We start from the raw sequence: 15,005 nt of genomic DNA, 5'->3' as shown, positions 1-15,005 counted from the left end.
AGCTAAGCAGTCCCAGTGCTCCTGACCTGGAACCTGTGAGATATAACGTGTGTTGTTTTAAGTCACTAAATTTGTGGTAATTTGTTACACAGCAACAGAAAAATAATACACCCAGAATTCCTGAAAAACCCTGGGGCTGGGGCTTCCCTGGTGGCTCAGTTTTTAAGAATCCATCTGCCAATGCAGGGGACACAGGTTCGATCCCTGGTCTGGGAAGATCCCACATGCTGTGGAGCAACTAAGCCCGTGTGCCACAACTACTGAGCCAGCGCGCCTAGAGCCCGCGAGCCACAACTACTGAAGCCGGTGCACCTAGAGCCCATGCTCCGCAACAAGAGAAGCCACCGCAATGAGAGGCCCGCGCACCGCAACAAAGAGTAGCAGCCCCCGCTCGCTGCAACCAGAAAAAGCCCACGCGCAGCAAAGAAGACCCAACACAGCCAAAAATAAATTAATAAAATAAATTAAAAAACAAACAAACAAACAAAAAAACACTGGGGCCCTGTGGCATCAACCTTGCATTAGGTGATAGGAAACCTGGGTCTGGATGCAGGTCACAGAGCTGGGTGAGGGAGGACAGGATGTGCCACACATACCCCTTGGACACTTTGAACTTCAACACAGTAATTAATAGGCCCCTGGCTTTCAAAGCAGATTGTATCCCCATCCCCACCCCTGCTGGCCCCGCAAAATGCCTGTCCAGTAGGTAGGTCATCAGAGATGGGTGAAGCCTGGCCCTGGAAATACAGATTGCCAGAAGTAGTTCACGAAATCCACCTCTCGAATCTCGGCGCTCGGCACGGCGCCCGGAATACAGCGGACGCCCAACAAATGGTTTGATTGCAAAAGAACAGAAAGAGTCCTGGAGCGCGCCTCTGCTGCCCCGTCATTGTGCAGCAGGGATCGGGGCGGCAGGGGATTGGTTGGGGCCCTGCAGCGGGTCAGGACCCGGCCGCGGGGCCCGAGCGCCATCCCAGGCCCAGGCGGAGGGGGCGCTGCGGCGGGAGGCCGCGCGGGGCGGGGCGGGGCGGCGATGGGGCCGCCCCCTGCGAGCGAGCGCCGCGCGCCCCCGCCCCCGCCGCCGCCGCCGCCGCCGCCGCCGCCGCCGCAGCCAGCGCTAGCAGCTTCTCCGCTCCACCTCGGTCCTGGTGCGGCCCGGCCGGCCCGCGGGGTGCAGAGCCGAGGTCTGCGGCCGACCGCATGAAGGACTGCGAATACCAGCAGATCAGCCCCGGGGCCGCCCCGCCGCCCGCCTCCCCCGGGGCGCGCCGCCCCGGCCCCGCCGCGCCCCCCGGCCCGGGCCCCGGGCCCCCGCCGCCCGCCGCCGCGCCGCGCTGCAGCAGCAGCGGCAGCGGCAGCGAGAGCATCGGCCGCCGCCCGCGGCGCAAGTGGGAGGTGTTCCCGGGCCGCAACCGCTTCTACTGCGGCGGCCGCCTTATGCTATCCGGCCACGGCGGCGTCTTCGCCCTCACGCTGCTGCTCATCCTCACCACCACCGTCCTCTTCTTCGTCTTCGAGTGAGTTCGGCGGCGTCCCCGCCCCCTGAGGCGCCCCATACCCTCCGATCCCCTTTGCCGCCTGCCGCTCACCCCACCTTCCCCAGCCCTTGATGGACACTCCAGCCCCTCTGGTCCCCTGCTGGGCACCCCGTCCTCTCCCACCTCCTGGGCCCTCCACCTTTCCCAGCACCTGCCAAGCACCCTCCCTTCCCAGCTTCTCCTTGGCGCCTTTCAGAATCTGCCCTCAGGCCTCTCCAGTCTCCTTGCTTATCTCCCACCTGTCCTTTCTGATCCCCTCCCAGACTCGCCATCCTTCCGTGACAATTGGGATCACCATCTAAGCTGGTCCCCTCCATCCCTGCCAGCCATCCCATCCCCTCTGGCCCCTCCCTAGCACCCCCATCCTTCCCTGGCACCCTGCCTTTGCCAACCTCTGCCAGGATCACTGCCCTCCCATGTCCCTCCAAGACCCCTATCCTCTCTGCCCTCTCAGAATCTGCCCCAGGCCTCCCCAGCTCCTTAGATAGATTCCCCTCTCCTCACCTATCCCCTGGACCATCTCTTGTTCCCAGCTTCTTTCTGACTCCTTGAGGCATCTTTTCTTTATATCCTTTCCAGACAACTTCTGAATTTCTTCCTTGTCCTTTGGCTATATACCACCTCAGATTTCCCGGCCATCTTCCCTGTTCCCTCCAGGGCCCCTCTAGGGTCCCCTAGTCATCTCTCTACTCTCAGACCCTCCCCCCTTGCTTTCCCTTCAGTCGTTCTTACCCTAGGCCTTCAAATATCTTTGGGCCTCTCAGACCTCCCCTTTTCTCTCCAGCACCTTCCTTAGTTTCTCCAGAGCTTCCTGTCCTTCCCTCCTCCTCCTCTGGTCCCCCCAGACATGTCCCAGGCCCCTGCCCCCCACCTCCTGACCTCCTGGCTTTCTTTCCCTTCCCAACACTCCAGAGTACCTTCTGGCCTGTTCCACGGCAGGGACAGTTGCAGTGCCTTGTTATTTTTCAAGAGTCGAGAGGATTTTCGTGTGACAGGTCATATTTGCCCCCATGGCTTTTTGACCTCTTCGTATCCCCAGTGACTCAGGATTGGCCCACACAGCGGTCACCATTTCATGGATGGAGGAAGGGATGCCTGTCACTTTACCAGGGTCACATATTTGTATCAGAAGTTTTCCACTCTACCATTGATCTCTAGCTTGAGCCACCTGCTTCCTGATTCCTTTCACACACACTCACACATACACACAAACGCACCCCTACCCATGCTGCATGAGCCCCACCTTTCCCTCCTGGTTCTACCCATCCTTTGTGGTCTTACTCAATTTTACAGGTGGTTCAGAACTCCATCTCTGCAGCCAGCAGAGCTGGTTCACGTCTCAGCTCCACCACGCACCAAGTGTGTGACTTCGGGGCAACCACTTCACTACTCAGAACCCCAGTTTCCTCATCTATAAAATGCGGTGTATACTAGTGCCCCCTCCCCAGGTTGTCACGAGGGTGGCAGGAATCCATGCACATAAGCTTTTAGCTGGTGATAAGCGTTTAAAGCTGGCTGCTGCTGTTACTTGTCATCACCAAAAAGTCCTTCCCAAGGGCCTTGATAAGGCTTCCACCAAGACACTGGCCCCCAGGTACCCCTTCCAGCTGCCAGATCATGTATCTGCAACCTTGGGTTTCCCCTTGAAGCAAGGTGAGGGCTTCCTACCAATTAGCTTCTCCCTTTCACCCTTTCCTTTCTGACTCAGGGTGGATAAAAAGTTCCAGAATAATTAACAAGCAGAAACTCTGGGGAACCCCCAGATCCAGCATGGCCCTTGGCTGAGTTTCAGATCCACCCCGCTGGGCCGGCCCACGTGGGTGTTTTGGAAGTTCCTTTTCCAGCATCCCTCAGGCTCCACCAGATCCTCCCAGCCAGGGATGCAGCTGAGGCAGGAGGAAGTGGTGCTTGGCAGGGCCGGCCTCTGTGACCCTGCAGTGTGGGATTTGGTCAATTCAGAACCTCTGGGCTGAGGGGATGTCTTCACTGGTGACAGATTTGTCCCCAGAGAGGGAGGAAGCGAGGACTTCTGGGTTCCAGGAAGAGCTTGTGAATCATCTCGTCTTTGTTGCTGCTTCTCCTCACTTGGGCTGGTGGTGTTGGCAGGAGGGTTTGGGTTTGGGCTGAGAGCTCGCCTGGGCCTGGACTGGGGTGGAACCTCAGGAGGGACCTGGCGTATGGGAACGCTGTTGGCGAGGGCCTGGAGGGCGAGAGGTGCTCACACTCTCCCAAGGCTCTGGGGAGAGGTAAACGTGGCTCTAGGGCCTTTCTTGCTGTGAATGATTTTCTCTAATGTGTGATTTGGTGCTTTCTTGCACAGGCCTCCCAGCTTCTGCCCTGCTTCCCATCCCCACACAGCAGCCAGAGTGCCCCCTTTACTTCCAAGTCAGATCTGAATATTCCCTGCCTCTCTGGGTAAGAGCCAGAGCCCTCGTGGTGGCTTCCTCTCTGTCCCCATCTCCTCCCACTGTCCCCTGTGCATTCCCTCCCAGGCACATTGGCTTCCTTGCATACTCCGACCTCAGGGCCTTTGCATGGTTTGGAATATCCTTCCTTTAGATAGCTTCCTGGCCCACTCCCTCACTTTCTCCTGTCCTTCCCTGACCATGCCTGTAATACAGGAAACTGGCCCCCTCCCTCCTGTCCCCTCTGCCCTGACTTATTCTCCAAAACACTCGCCACTATCTGACATACTACACTTATGCTTCTGGTTAGCTTCTTGCCTGTCTCTCTCCATGAGAACAGGTGTTTATTCTCACTGTTGTATTCACAGTGCCTAGAACAGGGCCTGGTATGTAGTAGGCACTCAATACAGTAAATACATTGCAATACAATATAGCAAATACGTTTATTTCTTGAATGAAATGGACAGAGCATTTGCTGGGGGCTTGGAGACCCCAATCCTGCCATCGCCTGGCTGGATGACCTTGGATCTGGCTGTGGGCTTTGGAGTCCCATCTGTAAAACCAGGGGCCAGGACTTGGTGTTCCTGAGGGCTCTGCAAATCTTCTCCATCTCCCAAGAAGTCTGGTTGTACATGAACTGGTTGAATTGTCATGTGGGTGACACAGAGGGCGCAGCACTGTTTGAGGCTCAGACCTGGGGACCACTGAGATGTTTGGAGCAGAACGTGGCCCACTTGGAGCCCTTGGTTTTGGCAGTCTCTGCTCCTCAAGGGAAGGGCCTCTCTGGAGGCCAGAGCCTCCAACAGTGGAGGCTCCAGCAACAGCATGTAGATGCCCACGGGTTTGCTCCTGCGACTGTGCCAGCTCCTGGGACGTTGGCTGATTCAGGCCTCCCAGCTGTCCGTCATCCCCAAATAGCAGTTCCTCACCCCATCAGGTGCCACTCTGGCCCTGGGAGGGAGGCCACATAGGATGGAGGTTAATAGTATGGGCGGGCCTCAACGTCAGACCCGTGCACAGGCTGTTGGAGCCCACTAGGGTCAGGGGGCCTGATAGAACTGACTCCGGATGCCAACCCTTGGGTGACAGTGGCAGTGGCTGGACCATGCTCTTCCCCCTACACCCTTTACCTGGCTGACCCTACTCATTCAGGTTCTAGCTTAGGAAGTCTCTCCTTCATCCAGTCTTGCCTAACTGTTCTACTACTTTCCCCTTCCCCATTATAACATGCCAAGCCCTGCGTGGCAGTTCTCTGTTTACATGTCTGTTTTCCTCACTAGGCCATAAGCCTCATTGAGGGAGCAGGGGGCCTCTTGTCTTATTCACTGCCGTTATCCCTGCTGCTTGTTGAAGTCATTGCCTTTAACACAGAGAAGACCTCAGTAAATATTTGTGGAGAGACCGAATAAATGAGTGAACACTGTCCTGGATGATTCATCTCAAGTGACAATCCAGTTCATTGGTAGTGGCTGCCTGAAGCTCTGTGTTTAGAAGGAATCTGAGGCTGCAGCCAAGTGCAGGGGTTGAGTGCTGGGATCTGTTGATCACATCTGCCAGGGGCTCAGGGAGAAAGTACAAGGATCAATTAGTGATGTCTGCTCTAGGCACGGACGGGTGCGGGACTGCACTCATCCAGGGACCATACATCTGCCTCTGTTCAGGACCGTGGTGGTGTTTGATGGGATGACAGCGCCTGCCTGGTGCCGTAGCCCTGAGCCCCAGGCAACCCTTGGAGTGTCTGCTCATCTCTCTCTCCCTCTCTTTTTCTAGCTGTCCCTTCTTGGCCCGCCAGCTGACCCTCGCCATCCCCATCATTGCTGCCATCCTGTTTTTCTTCGTCATGAGCTGCCTGCTACAGACAAGTTTCACCGACCCCGGAATCCTGCCCCGGGCCACCGTCTGTGAGGCAGCGGCCCTGGAGAAACAGATCGGTGAGGCTCCTACTCCAGCTGTGGCTGTGTCTCCCAGCTCCGCATTTCTTGATTTGAGAGGAGGCCTGATTTTCTCTTCCCACACTGTGCTAGGCACTGGGGGTACCGTGGTGAGCAGGGCAAGCTGGAGCCGATGCTAGAGTGGAGGAAGCAGAGGATAAGCACATGAGCAAATAAGCGAGAAACACTACCACGTGAGGGCTGGTGTTGAGAGCCACACGGTACTGGGTGCTCACTGGAGCCCAGGCACTGTGTTCGCCTCTTTATATGCATGATCATATTTAATCCCCCAGTAATCCTGTGAGACAGGTACTGTTGTTATTCTCCTTTTACTGATTAATTAAATTGAGTCTCAGAGAGGTTAAGTAAATGGTCGAAGGTCACACAGTCAGTGGAAGAGCGCGGATGAGACCCCGGGCACTCTGACCAGAGTCCCTGCTCTTAAACACACTTATTCATTCACTCATCAAACATTTATTGAGCCCCTACTATATGCCAGGCACTTTTCTAGATACAGCAATGAACAAATCTGACGATAATCCCTGTCTTCTTGGAGCTGACATTCCGGTGGGAGGGGAAAGACAGTTAACAATTAAATATCTAGTCTGTGACACAGAGAAGAGGGAAGCTGGGGGAAGGAGGGTGAGAGCTGGGGGAGGGTGTACAATTTTAAATAGGGGGAAAACAGGGGGGTGGGGAAGGCCTTGTGAAGGAGGTGACATCCGAGCAAAGACACAAAGACCTGCAGAGATGAGGAGTTGAGCTGCGTGGGTGTCTGGGGGAGAGCACGGTGGTGTGGGGAGTGGGCTGGTCCAGATGAGTCGGTCAGGGGGAGCCCTTTGGAGAAGGTGGCACTTGAGATGAGCCAGTAATGTGCGTTCTGGACGTAGTAAAAGCAAAAGCCGGGAGTGGCGACCGGACTGATGTGTTTGAGAAGCGGCAGGAAGGGCAGCGTGGCCAGGAGGGACCTGTGTTCCCAGCACCCAGGTGGCCCTTGGTGCCTCCCTGAGTGCTGAGTGGGTGTCCTGGGTGGCTGGGCGCCACGGCCACGGCCTTAATCTCAGCTTGCTCCACCTCAGCTCCTTCCTGCTGAGAAGTGACGTGGGGATTCGCACACCTCAGGGGTTTCCGGTCTGTGGTTGGCTCCTTCCCCTAACAGGGTGGCTTTCAAACAGACTTAAATAAATACCCAGCTGCCTCTGAAGAGCCCTGGCAGCCTGTGAGTGGCAGAGCCCTGCTGCATCCGTCCTGGAAGTCATTCCACCGATGGTCTGGAGCAGCTCAGGAGGGCGGGCGGGAGGGGAGAGGATGTTCTCCCACGCTTGTCTGTTCTTTGTCTCTCTCCTCTGCCCTGGCCTGTCTTCAGCCACGCCCTCGGTTGTCGTCTTCCTCTGCCTGCATCCAGCTTCCTTCCCCCTCACACCCCTGGGCCACTCGCCACCCAGCCTCCTGGTCTCTGCTGCTTCAGTTTCCTGCGGTCTGACCCAGCGGCCGGCCGCTGGCAGCAGGGGAGGCTCGGGGCAGCCCTGTTTCTCCTCTCTCCAGGTCGGGGCTAATCGTGAGGCAGGATTATTGTCCAGCTCAGCCCAGGCTCAGAGGTCTGGCTGCCTGGAGTCCTCTGGCCTCCTGTGAGCTGTTTGGGTCATACTGACAACAGTAATCCCCTGTGTTTGGGGAGAGCTTGACTGTGCTGGGTGCTCCCCGGCCATTATCCCCACAGATCCTCGCAACAGCCCGGCTGTGCTGATGCAGAAACTGAGGGAGGGGATCCCATGGCCGGGATCGGGGGCGCAGAGACAGAGCCTTGACCCCCAAGCTGTATGCTTTCTCTTCTGAGATGGCGGCAGGGAGACATCCCAGTCTTCCGTGGCCACACGCTCTCTTTTCTGAGGTCTCAGTTCCATTGACTGGGAAGCCTCTGTGACCCCAGGTGGGCTACACCTTCGGGACACCTTCCCAGAGCACCTTGTCCTTCCACCATGACCCTGGGCTGCATGGTGGTCATTACAGAATTGTCAGGCAAGCCCAGCGGACTTTCCTGGGTGGTAAGTGTCTTGTTCAGCTTGTCCGCCACGTGGAGGGCTCAGCGATGTTGGCTGAACGGACCGGCCTCTACAGAGGCGCTCCTTGCTGTCCCCTGGTGACTGGTGGAGAGACAGTTGGAATTTCTCCTAACCAGGCTTTATAGGTTTGCTCGTTTATGTGTTAATTCTGTATGCCGACTCCTGACTGCAGGGAGAGGAGGCAGGGAGGTTGGAGGGGAGGGGATATGAATCTGATGTGAACCCTCCCTCTGGTGGTTTCCAGCTTAGCCCAGTCCAAGGTGGAAGGCCTGACTGGCCGCCACAGGTTAGAGGAGGCTTGGGAAGAGGATTGAAGAAACCAGGGTGTCTTCTGCCTGGAGGTCATGTGGAGGCTTCCTGGAGAGGTGCCCGGAGCCAAACCATAAAGTTTGGGTGGAGTTCAAGCACAGGAAGGTGTGTGAAGGGAGCCCCCCATGCAAATGGAACAGGAAGAGGGGAGGACAGAGTGGGAAGGAGGGGGGCAGGCGTGGGCGCTGAGCAGGCCATGTTGGCAGGACACAGGAGTGCTTCAGAGAACCTGGAGGATGCGTAGAGGCAGTCTTGAGGGCCCTGAGTGTCAGGGTCAGAAACACCCCTTTGAGAACAGTTCCCAAGCCTGGAAAATGGCATCTTTGGGGTCTTTGAATCTAAACTTGAACTGGAGGCTTCTAATCAGGGTGAAACATACCTTCTTAAAAAGGAGTCACTGAGCGTTTTCGAGAAGGTCGGGGGCCGGCTCTGAGGTGGGTGGTGCTGTCCATATAAACGTGTGCTGGTTACTGGGGCCCGGGCCCGTGCAGACAGTGTGACCTTCTCATTTTGGCCCCACAGGCCAGCAGCTCCAGCCCCATGGGATCTGGTTCTAGGGCTCCCACTGTGCGAGCACCGTCCCAGCTGGGGTGGCCAGCGCTTCACAGTTTGCCCAGAACTGTCCCTGTTTTAGCACTGAAAGCCTCATATCTTGGGGAACCCCAGAGTTGCAGGCAAAAGGGCTGGTTGGCCACCCTGGCCTGAGCTCCTGACTTGTCAGCTGGTGAGCCGTGCAGCTAGACTCCCCCGTGGGCTCTGGGCCGTTGGAAAAGAGGTAGGAGGAGGCGGCAACATTGCCCCCAAGAAGCTCCTGGTCTGTTGGGAAGTCATAGGAACACCTGAATCTGAGTGACAGACACTCACCTAGCCACGGTTACAGCTCACACGACAGACACAGAAGCCGCCTCTCCCTCCGTCACCACACAGCAGGTCACAAACTGCATCCTCTCTGCCCCCAGGATGTCTCCCCTCTGCTCCTTCTGAAGCCCACTGCCCCGGGCAGACACACCTCATTTTCCGCCTGGATCGGCTCGGGACTCTGCTGACCAGGCCCTGTCCTCTCTCCCTTCGGTCATAGTTGTCTCTCCGAGGTCCAGATGTGACCTGGCCCTCCCTGGCTCAGGATTTGGGTGACACCCTACTACCCTCAGCAGCGTTTCCTGAGGATCGGCCATTGGAGTACAACCTCGGTGATTTTTGCGCTTCTGCGTCTCCCCTTGTACCCTCCTTTCTTTAGTATTTTCCTTTACATGGCTTGCTTTTAAACGGTTTTTACAAGGAAAATTTATATCAGCCCTGTTAGCAGAAGCCACTTGCTCTAAATAGAAGATAATCATAAGAACAAAAGCATGACAATGTTACAGAATTCTTGGTGGTTACATCGCCTGTGGAAAGCAGTCACCTTGAGGCCTGTGAGGGTCACAGGTATTCGGTGTTAAAAGTTGACACTTTCCCCTGGATGGAGTCGAGACTCGAAAGAGAATTGAAAAGGGAGTGACTTTCTCATCATGTGATTCAGGGCTGCTTAGTGTCATGGCCAGGAAACAACCCATTTCCCACCCTCCTGAAAGCTCATCCTCGGAGGCGAGGCGCACTCGCCTGCAGGATGAAGGAGGCTCCGGCCCACCTTTCCCTCGTCGTCTCACTCCACTCCCTGGTGCCCACCCTTCCCTCATCATCTCACTCCACTCCCCGGTGCCCACCTTTCCCTCGTCGTCTCACTCCACTCCCCGGTGCCCACCTTTCCCTCGTCGTCTCACTCCACTCCCCGGTGCCCACCTTTCCCTCGTCGTCTCACTCCACTCCCTGGTGCCCACCCTTCCCTCGTCATCTCACTCCACTCCCCGGTGCCCCAGCCACACTGCATGCGGATGCCTTGACCCACGGGGCCCCCTCTGCTACCGTGCCCGCCCCCGGCCCCCATGAGCCCAAGGTCTCAGTCTCTCCCACCCAGCTGCAGTGCTGCTTCATCTCGTTGCTTTCTTGAATGCTGCCTCTTGCCCGCTCCCGACATATTCCACTCTGTCTCCTCAAGGCGGGTTGAGTACAGACACCGGTGACGCCATTCATTGGCCAGCTGCGGGTTACACCTTCACATCTATCATTGGCGTCATCGTCTTACAGGGTTGACGCTGTTATTACCCAGTGAAGAAACTGAGGCTCAGAGAGGTGGAGCAACTTCCTCAAAATCACAAGCTAACAAGTGGCCAGGCCGAGTTTCTCAGTGAGATCACACTGGCCCCAGAGTCACCACACTTGACTCACCGTGCCTCCTGTGCTGACTCTGTAACTATCCACCTCTCCCGCGCACTCTGCCCCCAGGCCGAGCTCTTCCTGTACCCCCAGGCCTGCCAGGAAGCCTGTGTGCGGCAGGGGCTCCATAAACCTCCCGAATGAACAGAAATGGTCTGGTGGGGGTCACAGTGACCCGGTATTCACAGCCTGGCCACTGAGGCTGACCTCAAGCCTGGAAGCTGGGCAACCGCAGCCCTGCAGCTGATTCCTCCACAGGTGGGAACAACAGAAGGGCAGGTAGAGGTCCCCGGCCTCCCCTCACTAACGCCTCCTCGCTAGCTCATGGCCAGCCGCAGGGGCCTCCCCGCCAGCCCTGGGTTTCAGTCACAGTCCCAGCCGTTCGGGGCCTGGCTGCGCCTCTTCGGGGCTGGAGTTGGGGTGAAGATACCCAAAGCAGGCCCCCTGGTCAAGAGGAAGGCGTGGGAGATTCATTTCCTCCTCCCAGCCATTCAGCGAGAAGGAGCTTCCCCCCCGTTACCATGTCCCTGGGGCTCTAGTTTCCCACCTGGAGGTGCTTTTTACTTCTCGGGGAAGAGCCTGAACCAGAAAGAGCTCTGGAGGGCAGGGAGAGCATCTCTTATTACCACTCCTTCATTCGTTTCTTCAACGAGTATTTTCTGAACTGAGTAACCAAGCAACCGCACTCGACTCATTTCTGTGTACTTACCCAGTACTTCCCTCACCCGCCACCCTGGGCCTTGTACAATATCTTGACGTCATAGGTGCTAGTGTCTGAAAGAATGGACAAATGAATGCCCTGGAGGACAAGGGTTCTAATTTCAACCCCACCTTGTACTGTTGGAGTGAAGTCTGTAAAACGCGGGCACATGTCCCGTCGTTGCCCAGCCCAGGGCGTTTTTTGTCCGAGTGAGATGGGGAATGTCAGTGCACTTTGAAAATGGTTTTGCTCTACTGAAACTTAAGAGGCTTGAGACTTGTGGTCAGGAATGGCAAGTGGTCTTGCTCTGGGCACTAACAAGCTACCACTGGTAATGGCTGCTGGGAGGAGCGGGTTGAGGAGGGTTCTGAGGCCGAGACCAGGGTAGTTATTGGTCAGCACTGTCTGGCCTGAGAAAAAGCAGTGGGACACCTGCTTGTCTTCCCCTACCGCATGCGGGGCTCAGCCCTGAAGCAGCATCCCTGCACAGCCTGCTTTGACCCATCTCCTCCAGGGCCCTGCAGTTGGTGACGTTGCTGAGTCTGGCTGGCACCCTTGCACTGGGCCCTTTTTCCTCTTCTTTACCTCCAGCTCCTGGCAGCCCGAGGAAGCTGGGTGTGCAGAGCCTCACTTCCTCTTTCTCAGGGTTCTAGAGAGGAGGAGGCCTGGCTGCCAGGGGCCAGAACATACTGGTAGGAGTTCTCTCCCTGCCATGGGGGAGAGGCATGGGCACCCCTCTGCCCTGGGAGGGCCTCTGGGACTCCAGTGAGGGTTCCAGTAACTTTTCTCTTAGTCCGGAAGAGGGTCTGTGGCTGTCCTTTGCTCACAGATGGGTTGTGTTCTCAAGTCTCTTCTACAGATCAGTTGTTGGAATATAGTGTTTCGTAGAGACAACAGTAATAATAATGGCTAATATTTATTAAGCTCTTGCCAGGTACTAGGCACTTTGCTAAACCCACTTGATGAATTCTTGCCTGACCCTCCTAACAGCACTAGGAGGTAGATTTGATTATGTCCCATTTTATTTGCTTAGCAGATGAGGGCACAGAGAAGTTATCTGACTTGACACACATCACACAGCTAGAAAGTGACTGGGCCAAGATTCACGCCCAAGTGTCTGTCTGGCTCCAAAGCCTGTATCCAAGCCAGGAGACCACAGTGGGCAGGGGCAGGCACTGGGACCTAGGGCCCGAGGGGCAGGATTAGGGGTTGGGTTTGGGGTAGCATCAACAGCTTTGGGAAGAGCTGGGGGGTTCTGCACACTGGGGTGTCACAGCCTGAGCCGTTTGTCAGGACTAAGGCTCCTGTGAACCCGGCACTGTGCCTTGCAGCCTCTCACTCAGCCCTCACCACAGCTCTGTGAGAGTGAGATGGTCTTGTCTGCATTTTATGGATGAGGAAACTGAGGCTCAGAGAGGTGAAGAGACTTCCTGAATTAGCAAGTGGGTAGCAAAACCAGGATTCGAACCCAGTGTTCCAGACTCCAGAGCCTGTGCCTTGCTGCCCCTCATGAAAACATCTACTAGTAAGTACTCACCAAGTGTCAGTTCCCTTATGTGTACTATTTCTTTTCTTTTTTTCTTGTTCAATTAAGTTCCACTTTAAAAAAAAAATCATTTATTTTTGGCTGCGTTGGGTCTTCCTTGCTGCGCGTGGGCTTTCTCTAGTTGCAGCGAGCAGGGGCTACTCTTCGTTGCGGTGCACAGGCTTCTCATTGCGGTGGCTTCTGTTGTTGCGGAGCACGGGCTGTAGGCACGCGGACTTCAGTAGTTGTGGCTTGTGGGCTCAGTAGTTGTAGCTCACAGGCTCTAGAGTGCAGCCTCAGTAGTTGTGGCGCACGGGCTTAGTTGCTCCGCGGCGTGTGGGATCTTCCTGGACCAGGGCTCGAACCCATGTCCCCTTCATTGGCAGGCGGATTCTTAACCACAGCGCCACCAGGGAAGTCTCAAGAGTCAGGATTCGAACTCCAGGCCTGCCTGTATCTCTCCTCTTTGCCTGCTGCCTCGTAGTTGATAGGCCCAGGACTGCCTGTTTATCCCACTGTCCTTGCCCTCAAGCAGTGTAGGGTCCAGTTGGAGAGACAGTGTACACACACAGCAGTCCTGTCCCAGCTCGGCACGGAGCAGAGAGTGTGTTCTGTGCTGTGTGTGAGGTCCGACAGCCCCGAGGCTCCTGTGGTCAGGGAGGCTGCTGACAAGGCCCGGTGAGTCCTGGTGTGCAGAGAGAAGGGAGGCTGGGCTCAGGAACAGGGGCAGGAAGCTGGGGCAGAGTAGTGGGAGAAAAGCTGGGAATGGAGGTTGAGCCCAACTGTGGAGGGTCCTAACATCAGGACAAGAAGTTTGCCTTTATCCTGTTTTTTAGGGGAGGCCAGTGAAGGGTTTCTGAGCTGGGAAGTGACTCACGAGGGGTTATTTAGAGGAATGTGACAGTGTGTACAAGGCGGGTGGAAAGGCAGAGGGTCTGGGAGCAGGTAGTCTTCTGGGGAAGCTGTTTGGTGATACGGGCCTGGCCTGTGTTAGGGTGTTGGGAGTGGAGAGAGTGACAGGTGATGAAGGAAAAACCTTACCAGACCTAGCAACTGGCCAGGCATGGATGAGGGAGAAGGAAGGGTCTGCGAGGAGCCTTCAAACTGGGTTCCCCTGCCTCTGCCACTTACTGGCTGCGTGACCTCGGACAAATCCCCTGACCTCTCTGGCCCTCTTTTCTCATTTGTAAACTGAAGGAGTTAGAACAGAGGCAGTCAGTGAAGGGACATTTGTCAGCTATCTGCTGTGTGCCAGGGGCTGTGTTATATGCTCTTTGAGGTTCCTTTCGGCCCTTGGGTTGTGCCATCCGCAGAAATAAGGAACTAGACAGGGAAAAATAACACTCATGACACTTCAAAATTTACAAGAAGACCTCAAGCCCAAGCCTTGGGAGCTTGGGTTCACGTCCTGATTCTGCCACTGTGTGGCCTTGAACAAGTCACTAGCCTCACTGAAAAGGCTCCTTAACTGTAACCTGGAGATGATGACGATCACTTTACCTCCTGGGGTGTTATCAGGACTGAAGAGGAGACTCTACGCCACATGCCAGCATACAGTGGCACGCAGTGACCTGTTCCCTTTCCCTTCTTCCTCTCAGTAGTTCTGTGAGCTGGCAGTAACAGTGCATACTTCCTAAGCATTTGCTTTGTGCCACTTCACACGTATTAGCTCATTTAACCCTCGCAGCATCTTTATGAGGTGAGTACTCTTCTTATTCCCACTTCGGTGATCGAGGAAACAGGCACAGAGAGGTTAAATGATTTGCCTTGTCACACATCTAGCAAATGGCATCATCAAGAGAAACCCAGCTGGTAAAAGGTAGAGCTAGGACTCGTGTCCCATTCTACCTGTTACACACATTTTACAGATGAGAAAACTGAGGCTCAGAAAAGTTCATTGGACTGCAACCTCGCACACAGTCAGTGGCAAAACCAGGTTTCAGAGTCTGTCCATTGGCCTCAAACCCCCTGCCTTGACCGTGCTGCCATTGCTAAGGAAGAGATGCTTAGATGCTTAGTTCCATTTTAAACGTGCTACCGTCGAAGTGGTGGTGAAACAGCCTAGCAAAAGTCTCTGGGAGCTAGGAACGTGAGACAGAATCCGCTTCACTGATGCATGCCAAGTGCCTAGAATAGTGCCTGGCACACGCTAGGCACTCAGTAAGTAATCGTCGGGGGCAAGTGGCCAAACTGGAGATGTTATCTGGGACTCAATCCAGTGGAAATGATGTCTGGGAACATAGCCGAGGGCTGGGGATCCCAGGCAGCCCTGTGTGACTCT

At 55.8% G+C, this 15,005-nt stretch overlaps 1 protein-coding gene across 1 annotated transcript in view; it reads left to right on the top strand.

The window, feature by feature from the left end:
* Positions 1 to 1,098: 1,098 nt before the first annotated feature.
* The window catches only part of ZDHHC18 (zinc finger DHHC-type palmitoyltransferase 18), a 24,602-nt gene continuing 10,695 nt past the window's right edge, over positions 1,099 to 15,005 (top strand). Inside the window, exons 1-2 of the mRNA XM_030882948.3 lie at positions 1,099 to 1,517; positions 5,714 to 5,874. Coding sequence (XP_030738808.2) covers positions 1,201 to 1,517; positions 5,714 to 5,874 — 478 coding nt within the window. The 5' untranslated portion in view covers positions 1,099 to 1,200. The remainder of the gene's footprint in view (positions 1,518 to 5,713; positions 5,875 to 15,005) is intronic.

Source organism: Globicephala melas, chromosome 1 (assembly GCF_963455315.2).
Source record: "Globicephala melas chromosome 1, mGloMel1.2, whole genome shotgun sequence".
Taxonomy (NCBI): domain Eukaryota; kingdom Metazoa; phylum Chordata; class Mammalia; order Artiodactyla; family Delphinidae; genus Globicephala; species Globicephala melas.
The sequence above is the reverse complement of the archived record's forward strand: the minus strand, read 5'-3'. Positions and strand labels throughout refer to the sequence as shown.